Source organism: Heterocephalus glaber, unplaced genomic scaffold (assembly GCF_053883595.1).
Source record: "Heterocephalus glaber isolate CG9 unplaced genomic scaffold, H.glaber_assembly_v1.0 deba00001670, whole genome shotgun sequence".
Taxonomy (NCBI): Eukaryota; Metazoa; Chordata; class Mammalia; order Rodentia; family Bathyergidae; genus Heterocephalus; species Heterocephalus glaber.
Window position 1 is genome coordinate 386,898 of NW_028258408.1, and position 15,236 is coordinate 402,133.

General features: G+C 44.6%; 1 protein-coding gene across 2 annotated transcripts; it reads right to left on the reverse strand.

Annotated features, from left to right (window-relative positions):
• Positions 1 to 620: 620 nt before the first annotated feature.
• Positions 621 to 14,593, reverse strand: LOC147822228 (galectin-10-like). 2 transcript variants are annotated; one of them, XM_087197497.1, is made up of 4 exons: positions 14,378 to 14,593; positions 13,250 to 13,326; positions 12,578 to 12,788; positions 621 to 806 (listed from the first exon to the last, which is right to left on the reverse strand). In XM_087197497.1, the coding sequence occupies exons 1-4, from the start codon at positions 14,390 to 14,392 to the stop codon at positions 804 to 806; spliced, it is 306 nt and encodes a 101-aa protein (XP_087053623.1). In that variant the 5' UTR covers positions 14,393 to 14,593; the 3' UTR covers positions 621 to 803. The 2 variants fall into 2 exon arrangements, with proteins under 2 accessions (XP_087053623.1, XP_087053622.1); XM_087197496.1 differs by lacking the exon at positions 621 to 806 and adding an exon at positions 10,041 to 10,284 and having other exon boundaries at positions 14,378 to 14,573.
• Positions 14,594 to 15,236: the final 643 nt, after the last annotated feature.

Here is a 15,236-nt window from a genome sequence, read left to right on the forward strand (position 1 = left end):
AAAAGAACTTTAATTTACAAAAGGAGAGGGGATAATTAGATAATACCAAATTACACAGAAGAGCCAAGTTCTGTGCAATTCATCAGAGTAGCAGGATTACAGTTCTCAAGGGCCCATGATATAATTTATGAACAAGTAGAAGAGAGGATTTCAAAGGCTCCAAACATACAAAAGGACAGAATATACAAATGCTAATCACCTGATTTTATTAGAGTGTGCTGCATGAACATGCTGAAATCCTGCACTGTACTCCATTAATGTGTACAATCACCACATTTTGATAAAATCCATGGATGGAAGGCAACCATTTGATCAAAGCACGCATTGTCACTTCTCACTGATGACAGTTTCCATAGCCCCCTTCTCCTCTACCCAAAGACATGGGGTGATGAGAGCCTCCTTTGCCACCCCTGCCCAGCCAGTGCCCATTACTGCTTCCGGTCCAAGTGCAGGAGGCTGGGTCTTGGTGTCAGAAGATCCTCCCTGAGTCCCACCCTCTCCCTGGGGTGTTCCCTTGAGACAACTTCAAGACAACTGCATTCATCAGAGATAGGAGAGTTGTTAGTTTTTGGAAGCATTTTGTTGCCTTGTTTTCTTGTGTTGAGAGAGAGAAAGAGAGCGAGAATGTGTGTGTGTCTTTATTTGTTTAGGGTTGAATATCAATTATAGTAGAAAGACTTTTTTTTTGTAGTATAGTGATCTCTTTAGGTAGTGTCTGCTTTCCAGCGAAGTGATCTTGGCTTTGTTTGCTTCTTGGCTTATCTACCTCTTGGACCTGTCCAGGTTAACAGGATCAGACCTGGTCACTGTAATGCAAGAGAATTCCTACCAGTTATAATAATGCCCACAGAGCCCACCACGCATCAGTCACCTTAGAAGTTGTTTCAACAATTTCACCCTTTTATAAATACTCCCTACAGACTAGTATTCTGATAATAAACACTGGGATGTGGAGGGCAACCGGTAAGGAAAAAGGAAGAGGAAAAGGAAAGGGATAAGGCAGTAGGAAGACAGAACAAGAAAGAAATATTGATAGGTTTAATCAGACAGGAGATCAGACTGTGTTGAAATTATACCTCTACTTGGCACCATCATGCCAGGTGTTTGGCAGTATATCACTAGATTCCTTCAAAAGCATACCCTGCTCTCCTCTCACTTTCTACCCACGGTTGTAATCAATAAATATTGGGTGTGCTTGGGGGCCTTTGTCTTTGTTGCCCAGAGCAGCACTAATGACCCCCAAGATACAGATTTTCCTCTAAGTCTTGTTTCTTGTCTTTATTTTTATTAGTTTTGTGTTCTAGTGACTCACAGGAGACCAGGACCCACTGTAGGGGGTCTCTGGTAATGTCCCCTTTCCCCTTCCCTATACGGAAGATAAGGGGATAGTAAAGAGAGGAAGAGAAAAGTAAAAAGGGAAAAAATGGCCCAAAAATGATGAAAAGAGAAGAAAAAAGAGCATAAAGTCAAAGTGCCGTTTATATTGCAGCCTAGTTCAGTTGAAGGTCTGCAAGCTGCCTCTCCACCCCATGAATGGCTTAATGGGCTTCTTGTGAGCACAGAGGCTTCTTGAAGTGGGTGGGTCTCTGTTCCTGCCTTCCAGCTTCAAGCAGTGGGTTGGATGTGGCTAACTAGGTCTCTGTCTCTGTCCCAAGATCCAACTATCCCAGTGAATGTGGGGTGGGTAGAGTGCAGTGGCCCAGCATGTGGTTCTTGGTCACCTTGTATCAGAGCTCTGTTGTTCTCCACTCTTTTCCCTGCAGGACAAATTTGCAGTTGACTCTTTTTCTCTTCCACTAGATTTCTGCCTAGTGTATGAGATGCTTTCTGACCTGAATATCACTCTGTCTCCTTCCGCCAATAGTCATTTTACAGTCACCATCCCCAGATTGTCATTCTCTAACTTGTGAAATTATCAATACACCACAGTCTTTGTCAGGAGATATTGGGGGCTCTCCTGCGGGCACACGTTGTCAGGCATGGACACCATCCATGATGGCTGATAAGAAGAGCACACTTGGAGTATGGGGAGGAAATTGTTGGGGAATTCTTGCTGAGTAGGTCTAGCCTCTACTTTGCAAGAGTCCTGCTGTTCCCAGAAGCTACTCACTCGTGGAGCCCCTGGGCTGCAGTTTCCTCAGCTCTCAGATTTAGGTTCCTAACCAGTCCTGCCTGTCCTAGATGCTGCTCACTTGTGCAGTTCCCAGGCTGAAGTCTCTCAGTGCTCAGATTTTGGTCCCTAATCTGAGTAGCGCACTTCTTTTCAAATTCCCAAAGGACTGCCTATGTCCATCATACACTGTTTAAATTTCTCTGCAGCCCTGGTTTTTGCCTATCTCACTTTCTGTGCTCCTCTTCCTGGTAGGAGGGTAGAGTGTCTGGAGCCCATTCTATCACCCAGGCCGCAGCAGAAATGCCAGCTTCCTCCCTCAGAGAGCCCAATCTTCTCCCTGATGGCAGTTATGCTGCACCTGGGGTGTAAGTGGTGCCTCAATCCAAGAGCCACGCTACTTCCCTTTCTGAGCCCCGCTCATACTGGATTTCAGTCCAGTGAGTTTCTCCTTCTGTTCACCTTCCCGTAGTTCATTTTCTCTAAAGCCCCTGCCTCAGTGTATTTGCTTTCCTCTGGTGTACGATTCTGACTCTCCCTTCTTTACCAACTCCACTTAGGCAGCCATCTCCTGCCTCCAGTTATTTATTTATCTATCTATCTATCTATCTATCTATCTATCTATCTATCTATTTATCTATTTATTTATTTATTTATAGTTAGGGTTTCCCAGAGTTGCCCAGGCTGCCTTGAACACTGGATCCTCCTGCATCGGTCTCCCAGAGTGCTGGGATTACAGACATCCACCACCTCAACCAGTGCCACCTCAGCTTAGTCACTTTCTCCTCACTGACACACAATACCTGATATGCACAGGTATTAAAGCAGGAGAGGTTTGTTGTGGCTCAGCTTCAGCAGTCTCAGTCCACACAATCCTTGGGTGGTTCCAAGGGAAAAACAGTATGCTTGAAGGACCTGGTGGAGGAAAGCTGCTCACATCATGGTGTTTGGGAAGCAGGGAGTGAAGGTAGGAGCTGGAGAGGGAGATGCACTCTTCCGGGTCACAGCTCCAGTGATCACCTCTAACAAGGCCCCAGCTCCTCACAGCAAGTCAGCTATGAACTCATCAGTGGACTGCTGAGAACAGCGCTCCCGTGACCAGTCATCTCCTCAATCCCCGAGGCTCTACCAGATTGCCCCATTTTCAATAAGTGCAAATGGGCCGAGCACAAAAATATTTTTCAAATTGGATCAAAAAATAAATAAGCCCAACTATGTGGTATGGTATATACTCGCAACACACCAAACTCATGGGAATTATAAATTTTTTTAAAAGATAGAAAGTGATACACAGGCAAAAGAAAATAAAAAGAAACCACTATCCTAGGCCTGCCATGACACACAGATGTAGGGCAGAAGATTGAGAATTAATTGGTGTCTTTGTTACTTTTCTCTTGTTGCTGAGAGGAAATACCCCACACCCAAAGTTCGAGATGAGAAGGTTTATTTTTCTTAAAGTTTGTAGAGGTTTCAGTCCATAATTGGCTGCCCCCAGGCAGGGTGGCATGGCAGAGGGACATTGCAGAGGAGAAAGAGTTCATGGCACCCACACAATAGCAAAAGCAACAAGGGAAATTAACAATGTTTTTCTGCCCCTTTTATCTTATTCAGACTACTCACACCCTTAATCCTAGTGCCATTGAGCCTAACTCAGCATCCTGAATCAGTTCCACTATCACACACTCTTTTTTTAAAAAATTGAAATCCTTTTATTGGTACATTTTAGGTATACAACACATTTACATTTCTCACTGGGAACTTGTACCTTTACGTGATGCATCTAGGTTCTTATTTTTTCCCCATTCCTAGCCCTCCCTTCACCCCTTCCACCCTTCCCTGTTTACAAAGACTTTGTTTCCATTTTTTCCATTTCTCATCATTTTTCCTTTCCCTTCTTCCCTTTCCCCTGCCCCTCCCACTATCCCTACCCTTTTGGACCTTTTCTTCCTATTTTGCATTATCGATTATTCATTCTAACCATTGGTACATTTTAGGTATACAATATAATGACATTCATCACTGGAAATTTGCACCTTTACATAATCTCTCTTGGTTCTTATTTTTTACTCTTGCCCAGCCCTCCCTTCAACCCCTCCATTCCTCCCTATTTACAAAGATTTTTTTTTCCATTTTTCCATTTTCTCGTATTAATTCCATTCCCTTCTTTCCTTTCCCTTACCCCTCCTACTTCCCCTTCCCTTTTGCCCCTTTTCTGCCTATTTCACATTAGCTATTATACATTTTAGTCTTTATTTACACTTTCAGTTCCTCACACTAGAGAAACTATTCGGTATTTATACATGTGTCAGTATCACACATTCTTTTTTTTTTTGGTACTGGAGATCAAACTCAAGACCTTGTGCTTGCGAGGCAGGCGGCGCAACCACTGAGCTAAATCCCCAGCCCAGTATCACACACTCTTGATCAAGCCTCCTCTGCAAAAGCCTAGAGGACATGAGGCCTTGGAGGGACATCTAGAAACAAAACATAACAGTTGCATTATTTTGAAGCAATTTTTCTTTTCCTGGTCACTAATTGCAATCTTATCTTCTATATCTGAAATTCTGTCCTCACATTGGCTCATTCTGCTGTGTAGACTTTCAATGGAGTTTTTCATGTCCTGGAAATCTATTTGCATCTGTTTTATGGATTCCATTTGTTTCTTATGTTGGGATTCCATCATGTTCCTCAGCTCCTCTCTAGATTTATTAATCATGTCTTGCACTAGGGGCACAATTTCTCCTGTTATCTGAGAAATTATTTCTGATTTCATTTTTTTCCAGATCCCCTTTTGTTGACAGTTCAGTGGGTCCGGGTGGTTGAGTATCAGAGTGTTCCATCTCATTTCCCTTTGGAGTTGCTGTAGGTGATCTGGAAGTCTGGTTCTGAGACTTATTTACGTGTTTTCTCATTTCGACTGGGGCGGGGGGCTGTTAGCGCCCACACGGATTACCTCCTCTGAGCGGGGTGAGGTGGGCCAGGGGCCGGGAGCAGCAGTAGGGATGGTGACCCAAAAGCCCTTTCCTGTGGGCTGGGAGCAGCGGGAGGGATGGTGGCCTGGAAGCCCCTTCCTCTGGGCCAGGAGCAGCGGGACAGAAGGTGGTGCAAAAGCCCTTTCCTGTGGGCTGGGACCAGCGGGAGGGATGGTGACCGGGAAGCCCCTTCCTCTGGACCAGGAGCAGTGGGACGATGGCTCAGAAGCCCTTACCTCTGGGCCGGGAACAGCGGGACTCAGTACCTTGGTCTGGTGGTCTGGTGTTCTCTGCGTCTTTGTAGTGTGGAACCAGGAGGCTGCCTGTCTGCAGCGGGGTGATTCGGTGTCTTCCGCGCGCAACTCAGGACCTCGGTAGGGCGTGGGCAGACCGGCCTGTCTGCAGCGGGGTGATTAGGCGTCTTCCATGCTACTCAGGACCTCGGTAGGGCGTGCATCACAGTTGCATTATTAAAAAAAAAAAACAAAACTTCTAGGAATCCTTGATGCCTGCCCCCAAGAACCAGGGCTGGGATTAGCCTTGGACAGGTCCACATGCAACTGGAATGCAGCATCCTTGAAGTACTGGGTTTCCCCTAGCCTTAGAGCGTTGAGAGAAAATGCCATTAACAGCCTGAGGAGATGATTTTTGGAGGGTCCTGCGCTCACTCCATTCACTAGAATGTGCAGGTTGCAGAAAGAGGATTCATAATAAATGAGGGGTCAGGATGGACAGGCCTGAAGGGGTATGAGGATGGTGAAGAGTATTAATGGGCCTCTGGTCCATCGGTGAATTAGAAGCTGATGAAATTAGCACTCTTGAGGTGTTCTCCAGGGATGTCTGGTCTATGCTGGAGAGAGTATCCAAGGCAGTCACATCACAAGAATGGAAGGGAAGTCTGTATCGTGTTGAGACACCCCTGGCCTCCAGAGGAAAAGAAGCCAAAGTCACCTTTGTCCCAAAGCGGCTTGTCCCAGAGGGTCTTCTCTCCTGACCTGCCAATTCAGGCTGTGCTAATGAGAAGACTAGGTGGACCATGTGGCTGGCCACGACCAGCAGGTGGTGTTAGTGACCTGGTTTGCCTTGTAGATGGCTAGGGATCCTTGAAGGTGCTGGAAGGGGGGCTCTAGGGCAATTTACAGAGAGATTCCTGAGGTCTCCTCTCTCTATTCCATCAACTTAGGCCCTGTTGACTTGAGAAATAAAGAGGAAGACCAGCTCCACTGGCCAGCAGAGAGTAAGGGAATGGTTTCCTCATGGACCAAGGTGGCCCATATGTTCTGGGAGGAAACTCCTGTGGTGCCAGGACTGCCTGGACAGGTCTTGAACTCCTTTCCCCTGGACCTCCCAGGACCTAGAAACAAGGATTCCATGTTGTGGAAATGGTCAGAAAAAGTGATGGGTGGTACAGAAGGCCAATAGTTCCAGTTCTTGAAGTCCCCCCACAATGCTTGAGGATCCCAAATAATCCATGGCCCTTAGATGGAGCCTTGTGCAGATCCGCATCTATTAATCTAGGTCCGTGGACTCTCTAGGCCCAATAAACAGGATAAGGGGGCAGATAGACAACTCTAGATCACCAAAAGTTCTTAACAGCTGCCAAACTTTATCTCCTCCCAGTGGTTCCTTTTGGACACTGCCAGGTGTTTTGTGTTGGTCTTTTGTTTGTTTGTTTTGTTTTATTTACCATTTTGGCATCAAACTTTTAAAAAGTATCGTTAGTTTTATTGGTACATTTTAGGTATACAATATAGTGACATTCATCATTGGGAATTTGCACCTTTACATATTCTATCTTGGTACTTATTTTTTTTTTCCCATTCCCCTGCTCTCCCTTCAACCTCTCCATCCCCCCCTATTTACAAAGACTTTGTCTCCAGTTGTTTCATTTTCTCGTATTAATTCCATTCCTTTCTTTTTTTCCCCCCAACCCTTCCCCCTTTCTCTTCCCCTTTATGCCTTTTCTTACCATTTCACATTATCTATTTTACTTTTTAGTCCTTATTTACACGTTCAGTTTCTCACACCTGAGAAGCTATTTGGTATTTACACATATATGTCCTATTTATTTCACTTAAGAGTATCGCCTCAATGTGCATCCATTTAGCTATAAATGTCTCTAATTTCTTGTTCTTTATGACTGAGTAAGTACTCCATTTTATAGAAAAACCATATTTTCTTTATCCAGTCTCCAGTTGATGGGCATTTCGGCTGTTTCCAAGTTTTAGCTCTCACAAACTATGTTGCTATGAACATGGGTGTACATATATCGCCGTGGTGTGCTTCTTTTAATTCTTTGGGGAAGATACCCAGCAGGGAAATAACTGGGTCAAATGAGACTTCCAATCCTAGTTCTTTGAGGTATCTCCATACTGATTTCCCTAGTGGTTGCACCAGTCTACATTCCCACCAGCAGTGGAGCAGGGTTCCTATTTTCCCACAGCCCTAACAGCATTTGTCATTGGTTGATTTCATGATAGCAGCCATTCTTTCTGGGGTGAGGTGGAATCTCAGTGTTTTTTTCATTTGCATCTCTTGAATGACCAGTGATGGTGAACATTTTTTCATATGTTTATTTGCTATTTCTTTTTTTTCCCTTAAATTCTTTTGTTGGTACCTTTTAGGTATACAACACAATTACATTTCTTCTTGTGACTATCTAACTCATTCAGGACCCCCATTCTGCATTACTATACTGTTTGTTTCATTTTGTTTGTTTCTTTGTGTGGTACCGGGAATGGAACCCAGAGGCACTCAACCACTGAACTACATCCCCTGCCTCTTTTTTATTTTGAGACAGAGTTTTCTTAAGTTGCCCAGGTGGAACTTGAACTTTCAATCTTCCTAGCCTAGGCTTCTAAAATGCTGTAATTACAGGTGTGCACCACTAAACCCAGCTCTGGTTTTGTTTTCATTAAGTGAAAGAATGCAGACTCAGGAAGAGAAGTATCACATATTCTCCCTACTATGTGAAATCTAAAAATATTACACGAAAATACGAAGGAGACTCTTATTAGATAAGGGGAAGGGGATAAAGAAGATGGGGCGAGAGTGTAAGAGGGGTAATGGGGGAATGGATTGATCTAAACATATTATCCAATATTTCTCGTATTAGTAGACTCATAAAATATATTTTAAATCAATAAACATGAAATCTTTAGTCATCTCTTTTTAACTGAACACAATAGAAAATGTCCTTCAACATTAAAATGCATAAATATGCGAATCACTGTGAATAAATTATTGTACAATAATTGAAGAAAAATTTGGAAATTGTAGAAAAAAGTGAAAATGGCTATGGATGACAGCTTACCTATGAAATCTAATAAAACAGAGCTAAACTGTAAGTATACAGATTTGCATGAAAGTATGAATTTAAAATAATTAAACTATTATGTCATCTCTGCACAGTTCTGAAAAATTTTCACTTGAAACCTATTCAATTTAAACAGGAGACATGATCAGATACATTGAGATATACAGAAAATATGCAATATCATTAGGAGTAAATGTATAGAAGATCACTAATAGTTACTAAAAACCAAAATGAGAGTTATGATACATTCATTACAAAAAAACTAAAAAGTCATAAGGTTACTAGTTATCTCCACCTCATATAAAATTTCAAGTACATTTTAATGAGGTATACACCTGACGTTTTCATGGAGCTGAAATTATTTCTATAATTGACTTTGGAGGCAACAGGGACAAGGACAGGTCAATCTTGAGAACAAGATGGGAAACCACCTCCCAGGGCACACGATATATTCCAAAGCCATAGTGGTCCAGACAGTGAGGTATTGGTGAAGAAAAGATGGACCAAAGTGGAGCCACACATAGAGACAACAGGAGTGTGACCGGGACATTGCAAAGAATGAACAGTGGGTACAGAAGTCAGCGAATACTGCTGGCATCATTGATATCTAAAAGAAATAAAACCAAGGTTCTAGTTCTGTTAGCAACTTTTTGTGATCTCGAGCTGTCTGGTGCAGTTGTCTTATTTGCTGGGTCTGGAGAGTCCATGGACCTAGGTAATAGATGGGGATCCACACAAGGCTCCACCTACAGGTTATGGGTTCTTTGGGGTCCTCAAGGATTGTGGCAGGATTTCAACAACCATAACTATTGACCTCCCTTTGTACCAGACATCCTTGTTTCCAGGGCCTGGAAGGACCAGGAGAAAGGGGTCCAAGACCTGTCCAGGCCAGTGCTGGCACCACAGCAGTTTCTTCCCAGCATGTATTCGAATGTTTGGTCCATGGGGGAACCACTCCCTCCTACCGGCTGCCAACGGAGCTGGTCTTCCTTTTTATTTCTCAAGCCAAGAGAGGTTAAAGTTGATGGAATACAGAGAAGAAACCTCAGGGACCTCTCTGTAGATTGCCCAAGAACCTTCCTGGAGCCTTCTTTCCACCACCCTCAGGGAAACCCAGCCATCCATAAGGGAAAACAGGTCACCACCACCACCTGCTGGGTGTGGTGAACCACATGGGTCCACCTAGTCTTCTCCCAGCAGCACAGGCTATATTGGTCAAGATAAGAGGTCTTCTGGGACAAAGCCTCTTTCCCATTGGAGGCCAGGGGCGTGTCGACACTATCCAGACTTCCCCTCCATTCTTGTGACGTGCTTGCCTTGGATACAAAGTTCCAGGCAGCCTGGGCAACTCAGTATGAGGGGGACACTGGCAGCCCCTTTCCAGTTTGAAAACTAGGGTGGAACTTAGGTGAGGCACCGAAATCTGAGCACTGACAGATGTAAGCCTGGAAACTGTACAAATGAGCAGCATGTGGGACTGGCAGGGCTGGATAGGAACCCATATCTGGGAGCTGGGAAAACTGCAGGCCAGGGGCTGCATGAGTGAGCAGTATCTGGGAGCAGCAGGACCCTGGGGAAAGAAGAGGCCAGACGCACCCAGAAATAGTTACTCAACTATTGGAAAACAAGAGCCAGATCCTGCTACGTTTGTAAAGTTTTAATGACCAAATGCATCCAAGAGGATGTGGCATCGTTGTCAGTGGGCTCTGGGAAGGCCATGATCATCCAGAGAGAGAAACCTCCTTTCACAATGGGGAGTCTGCTCACTACCCTTGCTTTATATCCACTGATTTCAGGAAGACATCTCTCCACACCTGTATCATCTCCACAGAGCTCAGTGGCAATCGATAGGCAAAGCTGTAACAATATTTGCCATTTACTGAAACCTACAAAGGGAAAATGGGTGAGAAATGTGAAACGAAGCCATAAAAGGGTTCACTCCTGCCTACTTCTCCCCTCCTGTGTCTACTTACATTCAGAAAACTCCTAACCACACCTCAGAACTCAATGGCCATGCCTCTGTGGGCAGGCTACCTTTTTTGACTCTTTCAGACAGTTACTCTTTTCTGTTTCCTTTCTTTCTCCATGCAGAAGTTCTACCACTCCATGTCACTCAGACTCTATTTTTACCCTAGCAGATGCCAATGGCCTGTGATTATGTCGTGAGTCTCGAATCCTTGTGTCTTGCTCGGAACCAGCCAGATACACATTGACCGAACGCGTAAGTTTCTGTCCCACAGAGCCGGACTACTGTTACTGCTGATGCCCCAGTTTCTTTTTGAGTACTCAGATTTGGACCCGTGGGAGGAAAGAATGGATCCTGAATGTTCTCAAAGAGATAGATGAGCACAGATGATTCAAACACTATGCTGTTATCATGAACAGCTAATTAGCACACAAAAAGATTTCCCGCCTTAACCTTCATAAAACGCCAGTGATGTTTCCTCCTGCTATGAGGTCACAAAATTGTGCATTTTGGGGGAGTGGTGGTTTTTGGAGACAGTGTTTCACTACATAGTTCAGGCTGGCCTTATGTCACAATGTAGCCCAGGCTGGCCTGGAACTTGTGGCAATCCTCCTGCCTCAGCCTCTTGAGTGCTGGGACCACAGGTGGGGGCCACTATGCCCAGCAAATCTGTGCATAAATATTTTACTGCTGAGGCTATGCTCTATGGATTTTTTAGGTGTTAATTTGTCAAATTAAAGCACGCACATTTCTCTGAAATAGTCCTCCAAAAAATGAAGACGATTGTGATGATGACAATGATGAGCTAATAGAAATATGATTAGTAGAAGAGCACAGTACAAGCAATAACCTAAATGTCCATCCATCCAGGGGCACGTTGAACCAGCTTTGGTAATTTGTATGGAAGATTGAGCGGTCATTAAACAATGAGGAAATGGATGGAATAGTTTCCAAAAGACATATGCTTTTAAAAAATGTATTGGAATATTAATTGATATATAACAATGTTGCATATTTGGGGGAACCATGTGATATTTCAACACATGCATACAATTTGTCATGATTAGACCATTAAAACATGGGCGTCACACAGATATTTATCATTTCTAGGTGTTAGGAGCATTCAAACTTTGCTCTAGTAGCGATTTTCAGATAGGAAGTTCATCGGCACCAGCCATAGTTATCTTACTGTGCTAGAAATCATCGATAGTCATTCTGCTGATCCAACTGTACCCTGTGGCCACTACCCATCCTCTGTCCACCCTCCTCTTCCCTTGCATCATTCCTAGGCTCTGGTAACCACTATTTACCTCTGTATTTGTTCATAAGATATATTCTTTGCCTACAAATACCAACTTTAGACGAAGAATGTGAACTTTATGAGCTGCAAACTTGTACAAACAATTTTAAAAAGGAAGGAGGTCAAGGTATGGGGGAAGGTAGAAAGGAAGGAAGGGAAAGGGAATGAGAAAAGGCATTAAGATGTGCTACGTACATGGACCAACTTCCCACAAGCCATGTAAATACTATGTCCTCTACATATGTACTGAGGGGCGAAAATAAGAAAAAAATTTAAAACAAACTCTATTTCTCAACGTGAGTTGTGCAGAGAAATGGATACAAGCGTTTTCTCAGAAAGCAAAGATGACAGTATACACACACAAACACAGACACACAAAGCTGCTGGAAGTGTAGATTATCTCAGGACAGAGAACAAGGAAGCAAGTAACAGCTATTAGGATGAGAAGGACTGAGGTTTAGGAGTGAGAGGAAGACTAGATTTTTGAGATTACTATAATCTTATTCAAATACCTTTTTAAACAGTGTACCTGCCTAAAAATTTCAATAAGGAGAGACATAGAACTGACTTGCCTGCTGCACAACTGCAAGGTCCCAAGTTCAATCCCTGGTAGGAAAAGAAAGAAAGAAAGGAAGGAAGGAAGGAAGGAAGGAAGGAAGGAAGGAAGGAAGGAAGGAAGGAAGAAAGAGGAGTTTCTGCAGGTCAGGGTGAATTGACAGTGTGAGCTGACTTCATACCCTGGTCTGATTTGGAGGAGACCCAAGGATGCAGCACAAGCAGATCTTCTCTGGGGTGAAAATCTGGGGCAGGAGAAGTTACAGAAGATGGATTCAAAAGGACTCTCCAGCCAGGAAGAGTTGAGTCCTCTGAGAGACTATGAAGCCCGCCTGGGCGTTCACCCTGGGAGACTCACCTGGTACTCATTTTCCAGTGCCGAGATGACCACTTCAAATGGCGTGTCTTCTTCAAAGGGCACATTGAAGGATTTATCCTCAGGTCCCCAGCCTTCATTCTGTAGACTGTTCATTATCACACATTTTCCAAAGCACACTTGGAAGGAGAAGGCGATGTTAGACTTCGCACTAGTGCCAGTGTGGAAATCCACCTGCATGCGTGGCTCCATCCTGAAGAGCAAAGCACACAACATGTTCATTATGTCCCTTCTTTCTTGTGACATGCACACTTAGAGCACAAATCCCTTCCCACATTGTCCTCATGATCTCTCCTGGGTGATAGGGAAGCCTTCTTCCTGTAGGGCTTGGTGGTGAGGTGCTGTGTCTTTATCCTGACACTAAAACTGAGCAGCAGTTGAGCCTGGCCTATGGATTGTGGATCCCCTGAGAAGTCTGTGTCCCTTGACACAGAACCACAGCCCCAACATGAATGGTCTCCTACCCAGAAATCAAGATCTGACCATAGCCCAGGAAATACCCCTGGTACTGAGGACATCTCCAGACCTGCTCCTAGGATGTGGCTCCAGCATGCTGATTACACATGTCAGGATAACTCTGACATGATGGGATCCCCTGAGTTGTGATAGCCTCACACCTCACCCACCCGCCTGCACACATGGTGCAGAACTCACCGGAAAGCATTGTTAGCTTTGCCTTGGATGGTCACTGTAGAACCCACAGGCAAGGACACATTGTGTGAGTTTGGGATCTGTTGGGGGATTGAGAGTGGAAGAGAGGTGTCAGGCCAGGGATGTGTGATCCTCCAAGCGAGGTTGGAGGCCAACAGATTAGAGGCAACAGGTTAGGGGCCAAAGGTCAAACTCCAGGGTCCTCCTTCTTTTGACCCCAGCACAGTTGGGGCCCCGTCTCCTTGATGAGGCTGAAGAGTTGCAGAAGAGTCAGGCTATCTGGGTTCACATCTTGATTTTGTAGTGATGTTGTAGATCCATTTCTTGAATGTGATCAGTTTCTCCAATACAAGAAGGATTTTTCAGAAATTCCTGGTTTGTAGAGTATTCTCAGGACCAGAAGACTGGAAAAGACCTCAAACCTTAATCCTAATTACTGACATGGAGAACGGTTTTACAAGGCTTACTTATTGGAAGGGAAAGGCCCCTTCTAGAACACCACTGCACAATAACTTTGTGACATCTGAAGTTGTTACCATGAGACCCGGGATGTTGCTCTGTGACAGAGCTCATGCTTAATATCTGCAAGGCCCTGGGTTCCATCCCTAGCAGGACACACACACACACACACACACACACACACACTCACACACACACACACACACGCACAGAATCCATCTCTATTGCAACTGAGTAACACACACTCCTGAACTCCTGTTAAGTGTGCTATGCACCATTAATCTGTGACCTGTCCAGTAGTACCCCTGTACACACTCACAGCCACAGTCCTGAAGAACAACTGTATAGCCTTTCTTCTACACTCATTCTCATAGTCACACATCCTGGTTAGCTGACCTCCTCCCAAGGATGCTGCATCATCTAAGTGGAGCTCACAGCTATATCAGCTTGACAATCCAGTGCTGATACAGGATTACCTTGGCCCTGCAGGAGCATGCCATCTCTATAAGGATCTCTCCCATCACATCCCCAGGGTCTCTCTGTTCCACACAAGCACCTCTGCCAGCAAAACATGTGCCATGGAAAGGCTCACATGTGCATCTCATAAAGGCTCACATCTTCCCCTTCTTTCATTTGAATGGGACCACTGGTCCTGGTACCACTTTAACCTACCGGCAATTTCGACATTGTTGTCTTCCTCTGCGTGGCTGTGACAAGTGGGGTCTTCTGTGAAACTCTCCTGGAGTCGCAGTATATAAATGGTCCCCAGAAGCCCTGCCCACTGGCTTTGCTCCTCTTTGCAAGCCACTCCCAGGAAGGTTTCCCAACAAGGTCAGGGTGGTTGGACTTCAGATGCAATCTCTTTTGTATTCATTAATTGTATTGCTACAATTTAGGAATAAAAAATGCTGACAATACTTATTGAGAATTGGTACATTGACGTGATACACCTTGGTTCTTATTTTTTCCCCCTTGCCCTGCTCTCTGTTCAATCCCACCACCCCTCCCTATGTACAAAGACTTTGTTTGCATTTTTTCCTTTTCCCATAGGGTAGGGAAAAGGAAAGAAGGTAAAGGAATAAATACCATTTCTTAAGCATGCCTCTATTGTTTGCCTGGGTTGCTGATGGAAGAGAAATTTTAGATTCTGAGGAGAAAGGAGTGGGCAAGGAATCGGACTACAGGGGTGATGCAGTGAGGGGGTGAGCAGGTCTCACACCAAGCCCCATGCCACTGGCAGAGCCTTTGACCCACCAGGCAGATTTCAGCCATAAAGTGTACATTGTTTTCTTTTTGGGACCGGGAATCAAATTGGGACCTTGCGCTGGTGAGGCAGGCAGTGGAACCACCGAGCTAAATTTCCTGCCCCAAGTGTTCATTTTTTCACTGGTCCAATGTTCCAGGCGAGGTGGTATGGGAGTTAAGGCCCTTGGCCCTACAAGGAAATTTTTGTGGTAGAATATAGAAATTGACCCTCAGCAGGATCCACAGTAAAAATAGAGAACGACTTTGTAGCATGTCAGACCCACAC